Source organism: Orbicella faveolata, unplaced genomic scaffold, assembly GCF_042242905.1.
Source record: "Orbicella faveolata isolate gen_17 unplaced genomic scaffold, um_ofav_v1 contig_14, whole genome shotgun sequence".
Classification (NCBI taxonomy): Eukaryota; Metazoa; Cnidaria; class Anthozoa; order Scleractinia; family Merulinidae; genus Orbicella; species Orbicella faveolata.
In genome coordinates, this window is record NW_028301541.1 from 9340602 (window position 1) to 9362911 (window position 22310).

At 38.1% G+C, this 22310-nt stretch overlaps 1 protein-coding gene, 2 long non-coding RNA genes and 1 pseudogene across 3 annotated transcripts; all 4 read left to right on the forward strand.

Moving 5' to 3' along the window:
- Positions 1-299: 299 nt before the first annotated feature.
- On the forward strand, positions 300-8536 carry LOC149113840 (uncharacterized). Its single transcript, XM_089287483.1, has 6 exons — positions 300-1026; positions 1541-1608; positions 1745-1815; positions 2654-2722; positions 3567-6449; positions 7369-8536. The coding sequence occupies exons 5-6, from the start codon at positions 3578-3580 to the stop codon at positions 7401-7403; spliced, it is 2907 nt and encodes a 968-aa protein (XP_089143609.1). The 5' UTR covers positions 300-1026; positions 1541-1608; positions 1745-1815; positions 2654-2722; positions 3567-3577; the 3' UTR covers positions 7404-8536.
- Positions 8537-10980: 2444 nt separating this feature from the next.
- Positions 10981-12576, forward strand: LOC110049049 (retinol dehydrogenase 13 pseudogene; annotated as a pseudogene).
- Positions 12577-14440: 1864 nt separating this feature from the next.
- LOC149113841 (uncharacterized) lies at positions 14441-17529 on the forward strand. Its single transcript, XR_016206354.1, has 2 exons — positions 14441-16656; positions 17360-17529. It is a non-coding gene; the product is annotated as an uncharacterized LOC149113841 (long non-coding RNA).
- A 1891-nt stretch (positions 17530-19420) lies between these two features.
- Positions 19421-21798, forward strand: LOC110049060 (uncharacterized). The gene is made up of 2 exons (XR_002296708.2): positions 19421-20634; positions 20840-21798. It is a non-coding gene; the product is annotated as an uncharacterized LOC110049060 (long non-coding RNA).
- The last annotated feature ends 512 nt before the right edge of the window (positions 21799-22310 follow it).

Genomic DNA, 22310 nt, shown 5'->3' on the forward strand with positions numbered 1-22310 from the left:
GGGGCTAAAGCCCTCCTGCTTAGTTAGTCTCTCGTCTCCAATTTCAAGCAAAAAATACATAAAATAATAGTTTTACAAATATCTCCAGACCCCCTACAAGTTAGCGCCTCTTGCGCTCGCTTGTAAGCTTCCCCCCACCTCAATTCAAAATACGCTCCACCATCCCTGTTTCAGTCATACATGTATGTACAGCGTATATTAAGAAGACAAACATGTACCAAAAATGTGTAATTGTGACTTAAATTACGAATGAAAACTGAAACACGAGGAAAAATATGAAACGTGCCAACAATGACAGACAACAGATGCTATTATAAACAAAAATATAAGACCGTACTACTGAATGCCTCAAAATAAGCGATAGGCTACACAAATGGCAGTATAGCCGTTTTTATAGCCGCTACGGTTGGAAATGTCGGACAACTTCTCGCTGAATCTCTTCAATTCGAAATAGTTTTCAGTAGCTTGTACAGATATATAAGACGGACTCCATGACCAGTCGAAACTGAAAGCGTATCCCATGGTTCGAAAGTCTGACAATGTGTACGTCATTGTTATTTGAAACAGATGTTGTTTTAGCTACTAGAGCCTAGAATTTGACTCTCATTCTGATTTGAATTCCCCATCGAACGGTAAGTACAGTAAGTTTGACTTAAGTTTTGAAAAAAGATCTGCGAAAAACTTCTTTATCTTTAACATAAACTATACATGTAGAGAGCGGATTGTGAATGTAATTATATACAGTTGCCTACTGAAGGATATAAGCTCATCAATTTAACTGGTTTATTATATGCTAAAGTAAAAATTTAGGTAGCAAGTGAAGGATTTGGACTTTGTTCTTATTAGAAAGCTCTCTGTTTTATAGTTCAGTATCTTGGTGTTAGTTAAAGCATGGAAAAGAATGCATGAATTAACAAGGCTGTCATGATTCTTCTGTCATCTTTCAGACAAAGTCCCTTTTGTGATCTGGAGAACTGTTACAGGATTTTGTAGTTTTCGTCCTTCGCACTGCGAAAGAAACTAGTGGTGAGTACACATTTTATTCAATTCAAGTTCTTTCTAACACGGTTCATCTCGTTTTCGGTAAATGTTTACATCTAGTAACCTTTTTAAAATTTTTATTATTTTTATATTCATATACACATTATTGAACCTCTCCAGTGCGGCTTTTCAGGACAATAAACGTTAATATAAAAGAGATTAATATATAAAAGCTCTCAGGATAATTGTCAACAATCCATTAAAGGAATGTAAAAATATATTGAAATTGTCGGCAAACGAACTGAACTGGCTCAGTACATTGATTCTGTTGTATGCCAATTTCAACCGCACTTGACTTATTTGGTCATAGAAAGGCCAAACCTAATGGTCAAACTTAGTGGCTGGGATGGTTAAGATCTGGACGAAATTCTATATACATCATACACAGCTAGAGGAGAAAAAGTCGCAAATTGTTTCCAAGTTGTTCTTTGCTCTTATTATTGTTCCTGTGCATTGAAAAGATTTTAACGCCACTAATAATTCATTGTTCTATTCGAAGGAAAATCCCTTCTGCTGATCCAGACCGAATTGGATTTCATTGGGATTTTGCCGACTCCTCAAGTAACGGTAAGAACAGTTAACTTAAGCTAGATGCAAGATATGAGTCTATTTGGTGCCCTAGTGAGATATGTTTACTGTCCATTTTAAAATGATTTTAAATAGTTCTTGAAATTAGGCACTTATATATCGTTGTCCTTTTTAGGGCAAGAGCCCTGTTGCTGACGTGGGTGAAGTTGGATTTCGTTCTGGTTCTCACATCTCTTGGTTAGAAGAGTAGGTTCAATCCTTGCTTTTAATCATATTAAGTTTTAATTTAGATACAGGGATAAATTTAATGTTCAATGCAGAATATTGGAAGATAATCCTCGGTGACTTTCAGTTTCATGTGCGCTAATCTTCGTCTATGGGTTTTCATTCTTGTGTTTGCTTTGTTTGTGACTTTCGGTTTTGTACATCTGTCTTGTCCTCTGATTGACAGCTACGAGTGTCTATCTTCGTGTTTGTTCGAAAGGTTGTGCTTTCATCTTCGTATATGCATGTGGCCCGCAGTTTTGAGCGTTTTCGTCTGTGATCTTCAGTTTTCCGCGTTCATTTTGTCTGTGAATTGTAAGTTTTTTGTCACCTTCGTCTGTGATCGAGATTTTCAGTTTTGCGACTTCCTGTAGATCTGTGACTTTCACTTTTGCAAGGTTATTTTCGTGAGCGACCTACAGTTTGTGCGTTTTCATCTGTAACCGTCAGATTTCGATTCCTTGTTTATTTTTGTCTGTGAATTGAATCTTCTGCGTCTATCATCAGTGTTCAAGACTTACGTTTTGCGTGTTCCCGTGCATCGTGTGGACGCGACTTTCAGTTTTGTAAGCTAATCTTTGTCAGTAAATTGCAGATTTTTTTTGTTTATATTTGTCTCTGTATTTTAAAACATGTTTGTATATCTTCGTCATTAACGTTCATTTTTTAAGGGTTTACCTGGTCTCTATGTTTCGAGAGTTTGCACCTCATTTTTATAATAACTGTGCTTCTATGTCAGTTAAGTCAGGACGGAGTTAGAAGGAAAAATGTAGACTTTCTCAAGGAATAAACTGGTGATGATTTTTCTGTTATCCTGTAGACAAACGAAGTCCAGTGTAAAGAGAAACTAACGTCGCTTTTGATTCTTTCACCGAGAGAAAGGGAAGTGGTGAGTTAACTACGTGATTTAAGGTTTTCTATGTTATTGGTTCTTTTTCAATCAAGAACTACATTAATTCTAATCATAGTAAGGAAAGCAGAGTATTTATTCAAGTCATTAATCATGTTTCCCAGCAATGAATTTATTACAGTTCTATTTCACTTTGCTCTAAGAATGTGTCTTTCCGAAGGTAGAGAAAATCCGATAATACATTGTTCACTGCTTCATTACACTTATGTACCCGTTTGGATGTTAGACGAGTTGAAAATATAATTCAAGCATTGGTCGTTTTCCACCTAATAAATCGAACGATTCTGTATTAAAAATAGTGTTGTAACCAGAACAGTGTGAAACCGAGAATAAATTGGATCTTAGGATGTATTTCCAGATTTCAGAACTTAGCATGAAAAGTATCAAAACAAAAACTTGATCTAAAATAAATAGCAAGATTTGTGCTCAAGTCTTCCGTGCTGGATACAAATTAAAGAGACAAAATTTCATCAGTGTATAAATGCTCTATTTTGGGACAAAATTTCGAAAGGCGAAGACCAGGGCAGTTATTATTCATGAAAAGTCTATAGTTTCCAAAAAAAGTCTTCATGTGAAAATCAGATTTGAAATAAAAGCCACCTCTGCAAAGGTTTAAACAGGTTTAAGCTGTGTCTCCATGTAAAACAAATCAATAACTCCCATGGTTACAATCGTTTCGCTGCTCTGCAGTTTTCCAAAGAGGTGATAGTGGTCTGGTAATACAAGTTCATATCATAATTATACTGACCAACAGCAGCTAACAAATGGATAAAAGACTTGGTCCAAATTTCTTTCTACTTTATTCTCTATTATATTCTAACAGAAGTGCTTGACATGTACAACGTAGACGAAGTTATACAAGTCATCTACATCGGCCTCATTGTTGCTGGCTTTCTTCTTAACACCAATCGATTTCTAAAAGCCATCGAATTATGCAAGGAATTCTCGTTCATTTTGGATGAAAGAGCAGGCATAAAAGACAAAAAATTAACCAAATTATTCTACAAGAGGATATATTTTACCATGTGGAGGGCTTTTAGTCTTATCAGCGACAACACAAACACCATAATATACGCAGAAAAACTTCTCCAAATTTACCGTGAAAGTGGTGAAAGACTTGAAGAATGCAAACTAAGCACAGAACTTGCAGGAATGTATTTCCATGATAGTAAATACGCACAAGCAAAACAACTCTCTGAAAAAGCGCTTTTAATCAGTAAAGAAACTGGAGACAGTAAATTAGAAGCGTGCTGTTACGGAAACCTTGGAAATGTATATCAATCAGTTGGCGAATATGAGAAGGCCAGAGAACATCTCGAGAAATCACTTGCTATCCAGAAAGAAATTGGAGACAGAAAAAGAGAAGCATCCTGTCTTGCAAGCCTTGGAACTGTGTATATATCAGTCCACGAATATGAGAAGGCCAAAGAACATCTCGAGAAATCCCTTGCGATCCAGAAAGAAACTGGAGACAGAAGAGGAGAAGCCACCTCTTGCGCAAACCTTGGAGCAGTGTTTCGATCAGTTGGCGAGTATGAGAAGGCAAGAGAACACCTCGAGAAATCACTTGCAATCCAGAAAGAAATTGCAGACAGAAGAGGAGAAGCTGCCTCTTACGGAAACCTTGGAGCAGTGTTTCGATCAGTTGGCGAGTATGGGAAGGCAAGAGAACATCTGGAAAAATCACTTGCAATTCAGAAAGAAATTGGAGACAGAAATGGAGAAGCTACTTCTTACGCAAACCTTGGAACTGTGTACACATCAGTTGGCGAATATGAGAAGGCTAGAGAACATCTCGAGAGATCACTTGTGATCCAGAAAGAAATTGGAGACAGAAATGGAGAAGCTACCTCTTACGCAAACCTTGGAACTGTGTATTCATCAGTTGGCGAATATGAGAAGTCTACACAGTACTTGGAAAAATCATTGGCCATGAGCAGAAACATTGGTGACAGACGTACAGTAGCTATGTCTTTTCTAAAGCTGGGAACTGAATTTTGCACATTTGGAAAGTATCACAAAGCTAACGAATATAACAAGAAAGCACTTGTCATCTTTACAGACATTGGAGACAGAGAATTGGTGGCCCAGGTTTACATGAGCCAAGGAGAAGTGGAGTACGCTGTAGGTGCCCATATCAAAGGAAAAGAGAATTTGGAAAAAGCACTTGCGATAAGCAAAGAAATTGGAAACAGGAAACTACAAGTAGACGGTTGCTTGAAGCTTGGACATTTCTTTCTCAAGCAGGCTGAATATGCAAGAGGTGAAGAATACATCAAGAAAGGACTTACATTAAGTGAAGAGATTGGATATATTAACGGACAGTTCCTTTCGCTCGAGTTGATGGCACACCTTAGAATGAGAGATGGAAAGAATCAGGAGGCTATTTCGTATTTTCTCTCTGGTATTGAAAAATGCGAAGAAATGCGCAGCTCTCTCCGCGACAACGATCAATTCAAGATTTCTTTCTCAGATCGCAATATTCGTTCCTACAGAGATGTCAGTATGCTGCTGTGTGAAACCGGGAATCCTACTGAAGCTCTGTATGTTTCTGAGCTTTCGAAAGCCAGGGCTTTGGCAGATTTAATGTCAGCTCGGTACTCTGTGCAAATCTCCGCTAATCCTCGAACATGCAATGGTCTTGAAAGCATCGTGGGCGAAGAATGTAACGGCACCTGTCTGCACGTCTCATATCATTCTGATACCATGTATTTGTGGATTCTTAAAGCAGGCGGAGTCACACATTTGCAAAGGATAAGAGGAAATGACCTAATTGCTCTCGAAGGATTAGGTCAACAATTGGAAAAGTTTTTTGATTTCAGAAGTTTTTGCGGAGGACCCGGAATGAACCTTCCTATCTGTTACAAACTTATCATCGCTCCTGTGGCGCGCTTTCTCGAGGGCCCTGAAATCATCATTGTTCCTGATCGCGCTTTATACCAAATTCCATTTGCCGCCTTAACTGATGAAAGTGGAAAGTATTTATCCGAGACTTTCAGGATCCGTATTGCTCCTTCCTTAACAACTCTCAAGCTCATAAGTGAAAGTCCAGCGGACTACCACTGTCATACCGGTGCATTGATAGTGGGAAATCCTGATGTTGGTGAGGTGTATTTCAAAGGAAGCCTCACGAGCATTTCGCGATTACCTTGTGCAGAAAACGAAGCGAGGATGGTAGGAGAAAAGCTGGGAGTCGAGCCTTTGCTAGGACAGCAAGCAACTAAGCAGGCAGTACTTGAAGCGATGAATTCAGTAGCCTTGGTTCATATCGCCGCACACGGTGATGCAGAAAGAGGAGCAATTATCCTTGCACCATCTTTTCGTATTCCTAACGGTATACCTCAAGAAGGGTTCTACCTATTGACAATGTCTGACATTTCCAAAGTTCAACTGCGAGCTAAACTGGTAGTCCTTAGCTGTGACTACAGCGCACGTGGACGGACAAAAGCCGAAGGAGCTGTCGGAATTGCCCGAGCATTCCTAGGATCTGGCGCACGCTCAGTATTGGTCGCACTATGGGCCCTGGATGACAGAGCAACAGAGCAGTTAATGAGTCATTTCTACGACCATCTTATTGCTGGGGAAAGTGCTGGTGAATCTCTACACGAGGCCATGAAGTGGATGAGAAGTAAGGGCTATGACGTAAACCAGTGGGCACCTTTTATACTGATTGGAGATGACGTAACATTTGATTTTGGAAAGAAAGGTAAGATTCAGTGCCTTCTCATTTTCTAGCAAAGGGCGCCAAGTATTACCTCACAATTTTCCTGAGGTGATGTTATCGATCAGGCTGAATATATTTTCAAAAAAAGTGTTCGGTTTCTATGTCTATTTTTTTCGCTCTGGTTTGTTCTTTGATCTTCTAGCTGGGGCTTATGTATTTCATTTTGCAATTGCCACTATTTCTCTCGATGATGCCGAGAGTGTAGGTGATGAAATTACGTAATGTGTAATGGAGACTTCAACAATTTTTGAAAAATTAGCCCACATGTTCTTATTGCGAGAATCTTTCGCTAGTTTTACACTCCATGAAAACCCTGGGATTCGAAAAATTCAAAATTTTGGTAAGTTGATTTTGTCCAAAATTTTTTTTTTTTGACATCACGTTTGATCATTATGCGCAGTTCGGCAATGAAATTGTTCTGTTAACTTTCCATTAAAGTTCTCACTGTTACTGTAAAAGACAAATGGACCATGATGTTTAATTTATGCTGGCCTACCGCCTCATTCACTAGCTTCCACAGCATTGCGATGACGTCCAAATCGTTCAAAACTCAATCCCGAAACTGCTCGCGGTTCCAGCTACAGTTTTTATTATTTAGGACTGGCATTTCTGAAGTCTTACACTGACATACCGTAATAACAGTGTTATTCACGACGTTAGCTTACTTACTTGGACGAGACAACAAAACATGGATTTCAAGTTTTAGACAACGTTGGAATAGAGCTTTGAGCCAATCAGAGCGCGTACAAAATCTAATCTTAATTTTAAAATAAATTTGCTTTGTGATAAGGCAAGTACTTTTTAACAAAATACTTAGTTGATTCCGATTGAAGTAGTTCAAGCGGCATCATTCGAGGTGATGGTTATAAATTTGTTGTTGTTTATTTATTTCCTTTGTCAGGTGTTGGCAAGAATGATCAGGACGGCAGCGAGTGATCGCATGAGAAGTAAAACATGACTGGCCTCAAAGGACAATTTTCGAGCTAGGCTAAGTTGTACATACCGGTGAATGAAATCGATCCTGACTTTTTAAGTTTGGTCCATTTTGTCTATAACTGTCTCGGTGCAATTATTACTTGCAAAATTTTAACTTTTGTTAAACGTCAGTTGCTTTTTTAGAAAAAAAGCCATTGTTTCTTGCAACAATACAACGATCTTTCTAGAGTAGTTTCATGTAGGTAGCAAGCTTTCTTTTAACCAAAGATATTTTACATCTAAAGCGGATTTTGTAGTGGATAGCTGAGTTTAGGACTCAAACAACTGCTTCAACGAGACAAAAATTTAGTGCGTAAGAGAATTTTTGGTATCGGACTTTTAGAGTGATGATCACAATGGTAACCTGAAGAAAGTAATTTTAAAGAGTAAACTGGCGTCAGAAACATGTAACATGTATTTCTTTTAATTTAGCGTTGTTTCATTTCTGAACAACTTTTATACGGAACATATAGCTTTTGTTAGTATTCTCATCAATTCATGTTGAACTTATTTTTCAAAAAGTAAAATAGCTTCGCATTTTCTGCTTTAATCATTTTTAACATAAGCTACCCATGCCCAATTAAGATCAGGAAAGAAAGGACAACAGAATAATCAGCATATCTGATTTGCAAATAGTGCACTTGAAAACGCTGACCTGTTACATGGGGATGTTAAGTTAAAGTTTTGAAGGAGCTCAGTCACGCCATTCTGAGTTATTTTGGCCACGAATAAAATGACCTTTAAATCGGAAGGAAACCTGAAAATAGTAGTTTACTAAGACAGAAAAACACCAAATAGATAATAAAAAACCATAAAGAAACAAGGATGGTTAAGGATGGAGAAGATTAACACGGATTACAAACGACGAACTTGAAAAATTTAGGCTAAACTTTTCAAGATGCGCAATCCATGACGTAGCTCCTTTAAGCTGGAAATGATTTACTTGACATTTATTAGATTTATCGTGAAGATTGTACTCAAAGTAGAAAAGCTTTCTTTATGCTAGCAAAATGTGTATTTTAAGAAGAGTTAACTAGAGTATTGTTTTTGATTTAAAGACTAAAGAAATAAAATAAAATGGTAAGCAACATAAATCTGAGCTCGAGCGCATCTATGTAAACTATATACTTCTTTGTTTTAGGGCCTGATAAGGAATTAAACCTTTACGGCGTCGGCGGGGGTAAAGCACTTAGCTAATTATCAACTTGAAGTTGATACAATGTAAATTAACTGCTCTAGCGACTTTGGAAAGTTGAAATTTCGAGAGTTGGGCCTTCAGTTCCCTCATGGCCGATGGAGCAGTTTTTGCTCTGACAAGAGGGCTAATGCTCGAATTCGCTAGGGCGGCTCATTTACTTTTTCTTTCAATTTAAAGTTGATGTAGTCAGCTAGGCGTTGCTTAAACTGCGTGTCAACAGTTTTCGATTTTTCCCCTTTAGCTGCGTTCTTTTGGCTTTCATTTGACTAGCGCTAATGTAAGGGGAAGAAAGCTTGCATGTTTGTCCTCTACCTGGATGCGGTGAAGAGATGCTGTTAATCAGTCTGCTACTATAAAACATTTCATTTATCGCTGCTATTTAACTTCGTGTTAGCGAGAACTGAATGACTACGCAGATATTCCTGTTATCGCAAGATGGCACGATGAATCAAATCCTACACTGGCTACCCGAACTGGAAAGATGGAGCTACTTGCTCGCTCGATCGGGATTCGAGATAACCTGTTTCCCGCAATAACATGGTGATCTTTATGCTATATAATAAATTAGTCAAGCTTGTTCAGTCAAGATGGCTGGATACTGGCCTAGCTTTTTTGCGAGTTTATGGACCTCGATTGCGTCTCGGTCCATAAACACGCAAAAAATAAACTGGGTTAATATTTGCAGCTATCTTGACCTGATGGCTGGTCAATAACCAGTTTTACCCGTTGTTTGTGCCGTGCAATGACAAAAGTGTCTGAATGCACGTTTTCAATACATGCGAATTTTAAATTCACGGGTTGGTACGGAAAACACACATTGGATCCGCCATGCCCTTGAGCCCCTTGTTACGTGAGGCAGCCATATTTCAGTCGATTGAAAGCTTCAAAATACAATTATTTTGTGGGACCAAAGTGCCACGAGTGGTCAGAAATTCGACATTTATTTGTTCTCAACCATTCTTAATAACTCTTGCCGTTTCGAAAAAACCCAAGTATTCGAACATTTTACGATTCGGCGCAAAGTTTAACCCCGAAATCAGAGTTTAAACGTCTGATCCTCGCAGACCGGTTAGTTCTCAGAAGGCCAGTGAAGTGGTAGAAAAAAAAAATTTAACTGCCACCTAAAAAATACCGCATTTTTACTTTACTTTTAGCCAGGAGACTGTTTTGGCTTAGATTTGAAATCTGCAAAGTTTACGGATAGCCATAACAATATAAATGGGCCCGGCTGAGAAATGACCGATTTTTTTATCTGAGAACCGTTATTCCAACACCTCTATAAAGACCCCATCTCACGGTAATCGGTCAAAACGGAACTCACTTCGTTAGATATGGGAAAGTTATACAAAGACTCAGTGATGACGTAAGTTCATTCAGGGGAACCCTCCCGTTTTTATTTATTACCTAATGGCCAAAAACGAAACGTAAATTAATTTAATACGGGGAATCCCTTCTGTAGACGGTATTTATAACCTTTATCACGTGATCACTCACAAGATTTACCCTCAGCTCCTTGAATATTGCCATCAGTGCTCACAGTGAAAGGAGAAAACTGTGAAACCACATCGCTCATTCGAGATAATAAGGAAAGATAAATGATAGATCAGCTCTTGTGTCACTGCAAACAACTTCTGAGAATAACTTGACACATCTGAATAAACTTTGTGAATATTTCACTTTGTAGAGGAAGAAGGAATCGGGTTATTATTGGAGAGCTTCAGAAAACCACTACGGCAACACAGAACTAAAACTTAAAAAGAAACCACACAAAAACGCTTTGCACATAATAATTTCAACCTTTGTGCAATTATTAGCTGTGCTCTATAAAACAACCACGTAAAATAACGCAATAAATTATTTTTTCAGAGAATTGTGTTTTTTGTTTTAGAAAGTGAAGGATGTTATGTTTCCGAAGATGAAATGAATACCTTGCATGACTAGGACTGAAGTCCGACATTGACTTAAGAAATCTTGGTTCTCTAGCATCATTTTTCTGTCAGATGAAAACTGAAAGATTTATAGGAAATTGCGTGAAAATCAAACCTGTGAAGTGTTGAGAAGGTATGTAAATTGTGTTTGTTGACTTGAACTACAAATGAAAACTGAAACACAATATATGGAAAATGAGATCATAAACGCGCAGATAACCGTTGTTATGGCAACCATTACTTTTTACTTTTTATTTACTTTATTTTTGTTTTGTTTTATGGCAACTTTTAAAAGTTGGGGGCGCAGCGAAGCGTCACGTAGTGACTGTGTCACGTAACCGCAGTTGCTTGTATTGCGTGATGTTGTTTGTTCGCTTTGCAAAGGAACCTTGGGTTGTTTACATAATTTATTCGAGAAGCTGACTCACCCAGACAAACAATTGATCAACATGGCGGTTCCACTAGCAATCGGTGCAGCGGCAGTTGCAGTCCTTTATGCCGGGAAAAGATACTTCCAAGGTGGCCAATGCCACAGCACCAAACGCCTTGACGGAAAAACAGTTGTTATCACTGGCGGTAATACCGGCATCGGCAAAGAAACTGCAGTGGATTTAGCCAAGAGAGGAGCGAGAGTGATCATCGGCTGTCGCAACCTAGAGAAAGGCAAAGCAGCACTCAAGGAAATACAAGAGCGAAGTGGAAGCACAGATGTCTTTCTTGAAAAGATCGACCTGGCCTCTTTAGATTCAGTCCGCAAGTTCGCTAAGAGTATCTTGAAGAGCGAGCGTCGCCTTGACATCCTGATCAACAACGCTGGTGTGATGGCTTGCGATTATCAGAAGACCGAGGATGGATTTGAAATGCAGTTTGGAACCAACCACCTTGGCCATTTTCTGCTAACGATGCTGCTCCTTGATTTGATCAAAAAATCGGCGCCGAGTCGCATCATCAACGTGTCTTCTTTAGGGCATTCAATGGGCTCTGGGAAGATAAACTTTGATGACATCCATTGGGAGAAGACGTACAGCGCTTGGCCAGCCTATTACAACAGCAAGCTTGCAAACGTGCTTTTCACCCGAGAGCTGAGCAAACGCCTTGAGGGTAGCCATGTGACTGCCAATTCACTTCACCCAGGAGCTGTCAGAACGGAACTTGGACGTCATACCATTTACTCCAGTGCAATCTTTTACCCAATCATATGGTATACATGTAAGACCCCTGAACAAGGAGCCCAGACGACTATTTACTGCGCAGTAGCAGAAGAGATGGAAGGTGTCAGCGGCAAATATCTGGCAGATTGTGCCATTAAAGAGCCCTCCAAAGGTGCCCAGGATGATGATGCAGCCAGGAAGTTGTGGGATCTTAGCTTGAAGCTGGTTGGATTAGAGAAGTGAAACAGTTGAGCTCCTGCTTGTCTCCATGAAAGAGTCATCTCCTTATATAGTCTTTTTAGTCTTCCATTTTGCTTGATGTAGAATTTATTATTGTTAGGAATAGAAAGTACATACATATAGGCATAGATACACGCAGCATACATACACGTTATTGGAGGACGCTATTATACTGTATCATACTTTGTATTACCCCCAGTTATAACTCCAAGAAAAATAGGATGGAGGTGCGTGGCCCACTTCCCAAAACCCTTTTAAGAGACCAAATTCTGTGATTTTAAGCGTAACGAACCAAACATAACTTGAGCTAGTTTAGCATAAGACAGCAATGCAGATCCATCCATCAGAACCTGCAAATCCCCATGCACCAGACAGCTGCGGGGGGGGGGGGGGGGGGATGGACTTCCATATGAAAGCTCCGGGATGCTCATCACCTCACTAAGGTGTATAAATCAAGGATTATGGTCTCACTTAGGGTGTTGATGACAAACACCACTATTTTTAGCTGTTTAAGTACCATTTAGGGTGCACTCGAAGAAATAATAAAAGAAACCCTATTTTTAGTCGTGGATACGCGAAGCGTTGAAACGACTATTAGTATGGCGCAAAATATGCAATCCGCAAATGTGTGACTCACTCCAGGGGCGGGGCAGAAGACTCCTGAAATTTTCGTATAGGCATCATCCAACAAAAAATGACGTCACATCCGGTTTAAACTGCGCTTCGCGGCTCGTTTCACAAAGCGAGAAAATGGCGTTTCAATTACTCGTGATTTCCCTCTATTTGTAAACCATCAGTTTCGTTTCATTTTATATTGAGTATGGAAGGATGTTGCAGACACATTACTTCGACTTTTGACGCAAAAATTTCGGGAAAATAGAAAAGTTTATTATTGTTTTGAAGCAAAATATCGGAGAGCCTTCCGTCATCGTCAGGCCAATTTTACACATTTTCAAAACTGGTGTTGTTCCGACTTTTGGTTCTTGTTGTTCGTGATTTAGTGATAACAATAAGTGAAATAGCCTATAATGTCAACAACAACCTGGATGAAGTATTGCTGGCCATAGTTTGCACTGTGTACTACGGGAACATAATTAACAGAAGCCGTTTAGCTCCGAAAGTCGCTGTCACCAGAGCTTTTGTTGCTCTTGGCTCACGTGTATTGGTAGAAGAGACAAGCTGGATCGCATGCTGAAGGTCAGTATCCCACATTCCTACATCTCTCGTTGAAGATTGTTGTTTTCAGTAAGATACAGTACATATGTATCGGTAGTTTGGGATCATCAGTCTCTTTCTCTTGGGTGAGTGCTTTTAAAACGCCCAGTAAAAACTTGATTCACGGCATGGAAGCTTATGCCTCGCTGGATCGAAATTCGAGCAAGATTTTTAAGTTCTAGTCCTCTTTAAAAGTAATTAAATCAATTATTCAAATCCAAGCCATCAGAGGGAATCTGCCATTGAAGCTGACCTAAGTTAAGGTCCTGTTTATGGACCTTCCCCTTTGAAAATCGTGGGGGTGTTCTTTGAGGCAACACAGGTCCCATTTGTATGGTCTCGGGTACCCGGGATAACCCTCCCCCTGAGGCAACTTTATCAAGTGTTTGTATGAGAAAATGTAGCCCCTGTAGGCCGAGTAAAAGTTGACCTTGCATGATTATTCATAACTGTTATTGAATAATCAAATGTGCAACTATCCCTTTTTGTTTAAGTTTCCCTCACTCATTTGATCACAGTGGGTTTTGCTGAGTTAATTTTCTCTTCTTTGATACAAATTGCTGCTTTGAATCTTAAATCTAGGCATTACGTGATACTCGCCATGCCGAGAGTTGTTCCAGTTAGGTGAGCCAAAGTGTTTATGTATACTCAAAGAAAAGTTGTTGGTTACTTTAGCTGCCAAGGCGAGTCAACTTGCCCACCTGAATTGTCTCGCCCCCAAGTCTGGTTCGTCATCCTCGTGTAAACGGTTGGTTGAATTTTGCAAAGAAATAAGTGAAAAGTTAGCTCCGCCAGGGTAACTCAGGGAAAGGGTTGTCTCTGGTACACAAGAGCTATTCCATTTTCCCTCTTCCTCTTCCAACTGATTATGCAAAATATACTGTCCAAAATCTTTATGGGTACTGGTGTTTGAGACTGTCATCTTTGTCACTACTGTGGAATGTACCTCACCATACGGCCACCCCCATTAACACAGCCACCTAGTTATTATGGCCACTCTATTCTGGCTCAAACAAAAGCTCAGTTGGTCATTTTCTTATTTATTAATTATACAGTCAGATTTTTGTGACCTGTTGGTGACCAGATTAACAGAATTCTGGCACATTGTAGGAGTAGTTTATATACAATTTACAGCAAGCAACAGGCATCATTTTGTTAGTGAAGTGCCATGCATATATGTAACTCTTGATTATTTTGAGATTTTATCTTTATTATGTCATCAAGGCAATAATATTTTGATTCCTGCTCCAGTGGTAGGGGGGGGGGGGGTGGGACTCTCCTCTATGTGCTATATAGAGCTGTGCAGCCCCAAAGGGTATGGTTATTCAGTTGTTTTGGTCATAAATACTCTAGGGTAAGGCATTTGCCCTCTAGTCTTTGATTTGTTATGTTTTTTAGAATAAGCTACCTCAATTTTCATCATTATTGATAAGACCATCAACAAAAGTCCTTCAAAACTTATGTTTAGGGCAACTGTACCAGTCACAGCAGTCATAAATGGGGTAGGGAAAATCACAGATTTTGGTCATAAATAGGTTAAGAGTTTAACTTTTGTGAAGAGGGCTGCACTGACCTCCACCCAATTTTTCTGGGATGTACAAAACACATTTTCTTAGCAGTTACTACAGTCTTGCTTTAGTAAATCAAAATAGTACTTGCTGCCAGGTACTTTATAAAAGTATAACCCCTCCAGAAGCCTTCATAAAGTACATGTAATATCAGGTGCTAACAATTTTTTTTGCGGCTGATTAAAATTTGGTATTAAATTGTACTGAACTGGTGCAGATTTAATATACATTATATTTTGTCACACTTAGTTCACTTATTTTAAGACTACTCAGCAGCAACTAGTACCTCTTGTATGACCATGCAGTAACAGTATATTCCAAACAAAAAAAAAGTACATGTATATGTATTACTATCCTGCCTGGAAGAGTGTGTAGAGAGAGCACACAGTGCAGTGCCCTACTGTATGTCTTTTGTTAGGTATAATAATCTTAAATTTAGAAGACTCATATTGATCTTAGAATTCACAAAAAAGTTGATTTCTCCTTTAGCTGTGTCACTTCATAATAAATTAGCAGTTTGGTATGTTGTAGCATAGAACTTTAATTAATTAAGTTATCGTACCAGTATCACAGAGGTCATGGGTTAGAATCCAGTTCACACCTAATTTTTTTTTCAGGCTATAATTTCACCTTTGTTTAAGTTGTGTATAGTACGTTGCAATGATCAATCATGTCTTTATAAGTTGATCAATGTATATATGTCCCACTGACTTATACTTCAACATTTTATCTTAAAGTTTGTTTATTTGTTTTATTGTGTGGTTCTAGAAAATGTCCATACCCACCCCAAGGAGATTATTGGAAATTCCAGGGATGGGGAGGGTCTCAAAAGCCAAACTTTTTAAAGAAAAGTATTAATAAAAATTGGAATTTCCATAGGGATGGGATCTGTGTTTAATAAATACATAAATAATATGTACAGACCCATTATCTGATGTGAAGACTGTGCAACATATACTGGCCAACGAGTTGCCAAGGTGTAGCATCCTTCTTATCAATTTCAAGTACCAAATTAAAGAAGATCAGCATGTTAGATGGGAGAGGGGAATTTTTCAAAATATCATAGACTAAAAATATAATTATATATTTTCCAAACTCAATCATGTTAGTAGTGTTAGTGTCTATTTATTTATTCATCTATTTATTTATCTATTTATTTATTTATTAATGAATACCTGTGAAGAGACAGTCATACATTCTTGCAAATATTCTGGGAGTCTCCCACATACCAGTTAGATCATCCAGTCCCCCAGGAAAGTTATGAAATTTATTGTCCAAGTAAACTACTGAACCATGGGCTCCAGTGGGGACAGTGCTATTACAATGCAATTTGCAGATGTGCTACATAATATGAGCTTAACAGTTTTGTTACCATGGCAACAGACTGCATTTCAGACCTTCCCTGATATTCTAGGCTTTTCTGGCCACCTCATGGCCTTGATTAATGTTTTTCAAGCTGAAAATCACTGCATTATTGAAATTGGGTTAGAGGGGACTGGAAAAGATTGAGTTGCCAATTGGGAACATATTTTTATAGCCATATTAGTGTGTTGCCTGTAGAACTATAAGGCTACCAAGTTTCAATGATCTCTGCTGTATATATGGTCTGCACTTGATGTAATATTGGGTTTGGTGTATGATATCATCAGTCCTCTCATTTGCATATATTTTACACATTTTAAACTTAAATATCTCCAGAATTAATGCAAATATTTGTTACGGTAAACAGCATTTGTAATCTATAGCGGAATTCTATTTAATACTCCTAAAAATTCTGAATCAAGGGGTAAACATTTGATGATAGTAGCATGCCAAATCATTGAGTTGAATTTATGCTGCTGACATTTACATGTACTGTAAGGTGTTGAAGAGAATTTTGGAGGGGAATTTGGTGTGTTTATTGAATTGCCAGAGGTTGGTTGGCTGGTTTTGTTATTGCTTTGTCATTATCTTCCATGTATTTTTTTTTTAAAAGCAGAGTGCTTGGTGGCAAAAGCAAAACTGGCAATATTCTCACTTACCTGTGTTTCTAAAGTCATGTTTTTAGGGTTTTGGGGTCAATCTATTAGTAGTTGCACTGTCTTAAATTACAATAGAAAAGATGTGATATTAATTATGTAAGTTATACTTTGGTATCGTTCATACCAAAATTATAGTAAGTTTCTGGTTCAATGTTTGCCTCTGCATTAATTTGATTAAACTACTGTAGTTTATTTTTTAACAGAATTTAATTCTGTCAAAAGGGAGGTGGGAATCTGAGAACAATAGTGAACTAGACCAACAAATATACAGAAATCTACCACCATTGCTTTCATGGCTGAGTGGAGATGAATCTAAGTCAGACCAAAATTAGAAAAAAAATTACTGATTTATTGGAGGGTTGAAATGGGATCCTGGCTATGGGAGAGTAGGAATCGGGGCTGAGGAGGGTGGGTGGTGTGCTTGTGAATTTAAGAACCTCTCTGAAAGTGAAAACAAACTGTAGGTTTGAAAAGTTTAAAGTGGAGGTAAAAATTATACTTTAATATATCTTGTTTATTAAGGTGGTAATGAGCATAATACCCACTTAGGGTGAGTCATTGAAACAATGACATAATTTATGTTTGTCTTTTCTTAGGTGGTTACCTCCTGGCATATACACCCCACACACGCATACAATGTTATGATTTAGATGATGCAACCTTCTTTCCCATGTTTAACATACATGTAAGAGTATTGATCAGTGGACCAGTGTACAAGTGTGATTTCTCTACTGATAATGAGAATTAAAATAAAGATACAAAACCACTCTGGTGTGATTTATTTAATTATTCCTTAACGGTAAAGTGAACCAGTTAAACCAAAGGTTGCACTCTGTAAGATCAGGTGTACAAAAATTAAATAGAAAATTTCACTTCATCAATTTTATTAATTAAGTATACTTCTCTGCAAAATATAGTTGGTATGTTGTTGTACTGGTAAGAATATAATTTGGAAATTTTTTATGGGAAATATTTCCATTTAAAAATGTAGCTCAGATGCCACAACTATAGTTCTCCTTTCTGTGGTGCTTTCTTTTGTGGTAAATTGTGAAAACAAATTATGTTGACCTACATGTAAGTTAAAAAAATATACAAGTAGTAGCTCTTCTGAAAAAAAATAGTTAATTTGTTGTTGTTTCTTCCTGTTCATTTTTTCCTTGAACATTTTTATTTTCCTAATAAGTAGTTAAGTTAGCCATAAAAATGTTTTGTTGTCTCTGAGACCATTTTCAAGATAAAAAAAGTGATTTGTATATAAAATTTGAAGTTTTTTGGGGGGGTGGGGGGGTGGGGACCTTTTCAGAATTTCCCTACAAAGATCACAAGGTACAAGGGAAGAGGCAAAAATAGAATTTTAAGTGTTAAAACATATGTTTTCATCATCAGTTTGGGCCTCTCTGTGAAGCTGCATAGTATACTTGAGGACCATGTTATACCCATTTTAATTCAAAATACAAATGGAAACTTGCATTGACAATCACTTAATCTCTTGGCACTGTTTTGTTTTTTAATAATTGCCTTTTTTCACAAAACAATAATTTGAACATCTTTGTTTCACAAGCTGGAAGGGGGGGGGGGGGGGAGGAGTATTCTACAAAGTTTTAAATGGAAAGGCCTTATCTCAAGGTCCATTACCCCTTACCCTTTTGTATACATTTGTACCATTTTGATAGAAATGGCACCTCTTTTGTCAACCTTACATTGCAAAAGGGTAAATGTACCCTTTTAACAAACTTATTTAAGAATACTGCATCCCTTTTCTATTCCCTTGGAAAGAAGTTAATAAATAATATTACAGAATCTCTTCATTCTGGCTGAGGAGAGTAAATGAAAGCTTTTCAACAACATTTTAGAACCAGAAGAATGGAATCCCTAAATGACAGATTTTCCTACCCTTTCATACACCTCAACTTGTGAAATCCCTATCATTAATTTTATACCTGAAGCCTGAAAAAGGTACTCATCGCGAGCTGAGCCTCCCCATATAGGTCATTACAGAGAGCCTTCCCACATACACAAGTCAGGAACTCTTGACAAGTACTGTAAGTAGATGCTGGCTTTAAGACTGGTCTGAGCCAGCTTCTTCAGTTTTTTAGCACAAACTTGTTGCTCTCCGTCAATTTCTAGTACAAAACCTTTTCTTTGCTGATCTGGTCCAAGTTCACAGACACTAGCATCACTCTCACGACACTGACTCTATCACTGTCACTCACAGTCTGATTCTTCAGTTTCACCACACCATGCTTCATCATCACTCATCATTGTTAGACATGAGTTCATTAGCTTGTAAAATTCACCAGCCTGTCAGTGTCACTGTTGCTATTGCCTGTTCCCAGACTTCCTTTTATGGCTAGGTGTAGGGGCATGAAATTTCACTACTGTTTACGAACAATTTGTTTAGATGGCATATTGAAAGTGATGAATTACTGAAAATTGTCAGTATTGCTAGTGTTCTCTCATTTCCTTAGGGATTGAAATATCTTGATGTAAGATTACAAAGAGAAAGCACACTGAAATATAATGCACGATTTTTTAGCAACCTTTCAAAATGGGTTGCCAATATGACAGGGATTAATAGATGAGGAACTTGGTCTGCAAACAGGGCAAATGAGAGGGTTTGAAGAAATTAAAGGTGCATGCTTGACCTCAGTGGGGGGGGGGGGGGTATTGGAACTTAGCGCTGCTGACGTCTAACACTGTTGAAACGGAAAAATAAATTTGATTATAAATGAGAAAAAACCACGACATGTCCAAATTACTTAATCGCCGTTAAAACTAATCCTCTTACTTTTTTTAAGGGGTTCACGGCCTGCCTGTAACGAAGCGTTTATCAATTAAGGGATTGCTTAGGGAAAACATATCTTGTTTAAGGTTCTTAACCAATGGTAACATATTTTATGGCATCAGTTTGAGTCATGAGCAAACACACGAGTTTGTGTTAGTGTCGATCGGCAAGAAAGTTCTGCAAAGCGCGTTATGTGTGTGGGTCTATTCTTGCAGTGATACGATTAAAAGCACTCAAGTACTGTCGAGTGTTTGGCAACAGTAAATTTTAAAAAAGGCGCTTCTGTTAATAAGGTTCCCCCATGTCTAGAAACCTGTCATTGTGCATTTTTCTTAGTGTGATGTCTACCTAAGAGAATAGGATATTTGAATTGAGTGCAACTTACCTAGAATTCATTATTTCCACACAAACAATGACTCCTGTGGAATTCAGCGAGGAAGAAATGGCGACATTTCGTAAAAAACACGCCTTCAAAACAGCGTGTTTTTGAATAAATAATTACCCTGTCCTTCAAACAAACTGATATGACGAGGAAGAAGACAAAATTTTGTTTATCGTGGCCAAATAAAACGTGAAAAATATCCGGCCGATTGCAAAATATTACCATTTTACTTACTGAGAGAACGATTATGCCATGTTCAAATTTGATTTTGCCGCTCAGCGCTCTTTTTTACCGGATGTGATGTCATTTTTTGTTGGATGATTCAGATACACAAAAAGTGCCAGGCGTCGCAGAGTGTTCTCCCCCGCCCCTGGACCCCTGGACTCACTCAGATGTAAACTTTCGGCCGATACCATGGAGAGCCTGGGTACAAGTTTCTCGAAGACCTTCAAAGTTGAGCGCGGCCATTTTGAATTTGGTTCTTGTGTTTCGCTTTTGTAAATATGTAGTATTTTGCCTAGGGCTTTTGCTCACACGTAGATGAAAGCTGAGAGAGGTATTTATGACTGTGATCATGTATTGTTCACAACTGCGCGGCCGGCGAGGTCAAAGAAATCGTGTTTACCAGACCTGGCTCATAGCTTTTTTCTTGGCTAGAGAATTTGTTGGTTTTCCTCTCGCTTTCTCTCCTTCTAGAGTCCAAGGTAAGCCTGAGGTTGCCTGTTTCTGTATTGTATTTATTTTATATACACATTGAAATTGTAGCGGTGCTCGTATCTTAAATTCGAAACCTGTGATTCAATTGTTTTGTATTTTAAAATAAGCTTACTTCAAGCAAAAAAAATTCAAATTGCTTAATCTTTTAATTTTGTTGTTCCTCACACTACATTTCTTCTGTATTCTATGCAGTTCGATCAGAGTGAGCATTTCTTCATGAATGGTATACAAGTCAGTATCGACGACTGAATAAATATGCTCTAAAATTTGATTGATGGATAGACAATTTAGCATCCAAGAGACTGTGTAGATCTACTTTCTGCGAGAGAGATTAACTGTCCAATCATGTCAAACACGAGCCATGTCAAACAGGCATAGTGGCTGGTGATGTATGTATAATCTTACTTTTTGTTCTAGAAACGAGATACAGTCAAACCTGTATATAACGGTCCTGTATATAGCAGTCACCCTGTGTATAACAGTCACTGAACAATTTCCCCAAAATTGTCCGTTATATTTACTGTTAAGTTGACCTGCATATAGCCGCCACCTTATATAATGTACACAGTCACCCTTTAGACTTCCTGAATCCACAATTTCATTATCTTTTACTTGTATATAACAGTAACTGAATTCAGTTACAATTAACAAATAATGACAAGCTTTATTCATCAGCTCATTGAATAGCAGCCACCAAGGCAGGGGTCTCACAAAAGTACAAATATTAGTACAAAACACAACTACTAATACAGGTCATCGCCTACATCCGACACATGCTTAAGGCAGGTCACATTTAAGTGCCATCGCTTTCAAACAATAGTTATTGTAACTGTAACAACACAACTGTACCACACTGGCTTCAACCTAATTCCCTGATTATAACACTGTACTCTACTTATCAAGTTAACAGCCGCGGTTTTACACTGTATTAGGCTACTGTTTTAAAGACAAAGACAACGCTCGGCATCAAATTTCTCTTCTATCAGCTTTTGATGCAGCCACTCACAGGAGACTTAGATCAAAGTATACTACACCTCCCTTAAAGTACACCATGGACATTTTATGGGCATTTTTTTTATCGTGTTTATTGCGTTGCTGTTAATCGTTATTGTCAATAAAGCATAAATTGAGTGATTATTTGCACATAAAAATGCTATTTGATGACTTCCAGGGGAGTTTAAGGCAAACCTGTGTACAGCGGTCACTCTGTATATAACGGTCACCTGGCCATTTCCCAATGGCGACCATTATATACGGGTTTGACTGAACGTAAACAACTGGAATCAAAACTTGAGATAGATATTAATTGTACCTGTCGACAATCGTTTTGAATATTTAAGCATTGCTAGTGAAATGAAAACAAACAATTGCCAAGATAGGAGTAAAATAGTGTGATTTCTGTTTCCAAGAAAGAAACTATTGTTTTTTATTGTCTACATCACAATCTGCAATACCCTTTTTGTTTTGTATTACATCAAGCTGAGGGGACTCCCTACAGTTGACTCAAGGTGCACTTTTTATCAGGCAGGAGGTATGACAAAAAGGCAGGAATTTTAAACAAACATTGCTAATTTACCTACAAATAGATAAGTAATGGGTCTACTGTAGATATGTGAACGGGTTTTCAAGTTTAAAGCTACATGTATATGAAAGGGTAAACTTT

What these genes read in the sequence shown, in the direction of transcription:
- LOC149113840 (XM_089287483.1), top strand. Translation starts at nt 3,578, where the DNA reads ATGTACAACGTAGACGAAGTTATACAAGTCATCTACATCGGCCTCATT. An exon ending in ATTTGATTTTGGAAAGAAAG is followed by an intron (nt 6,450 to 7,368) that starts GTAAGATTCAGT and finishes TTCCTTTGTCAG; the next exon opens with GTGTTGGCAAGAATGATCAG.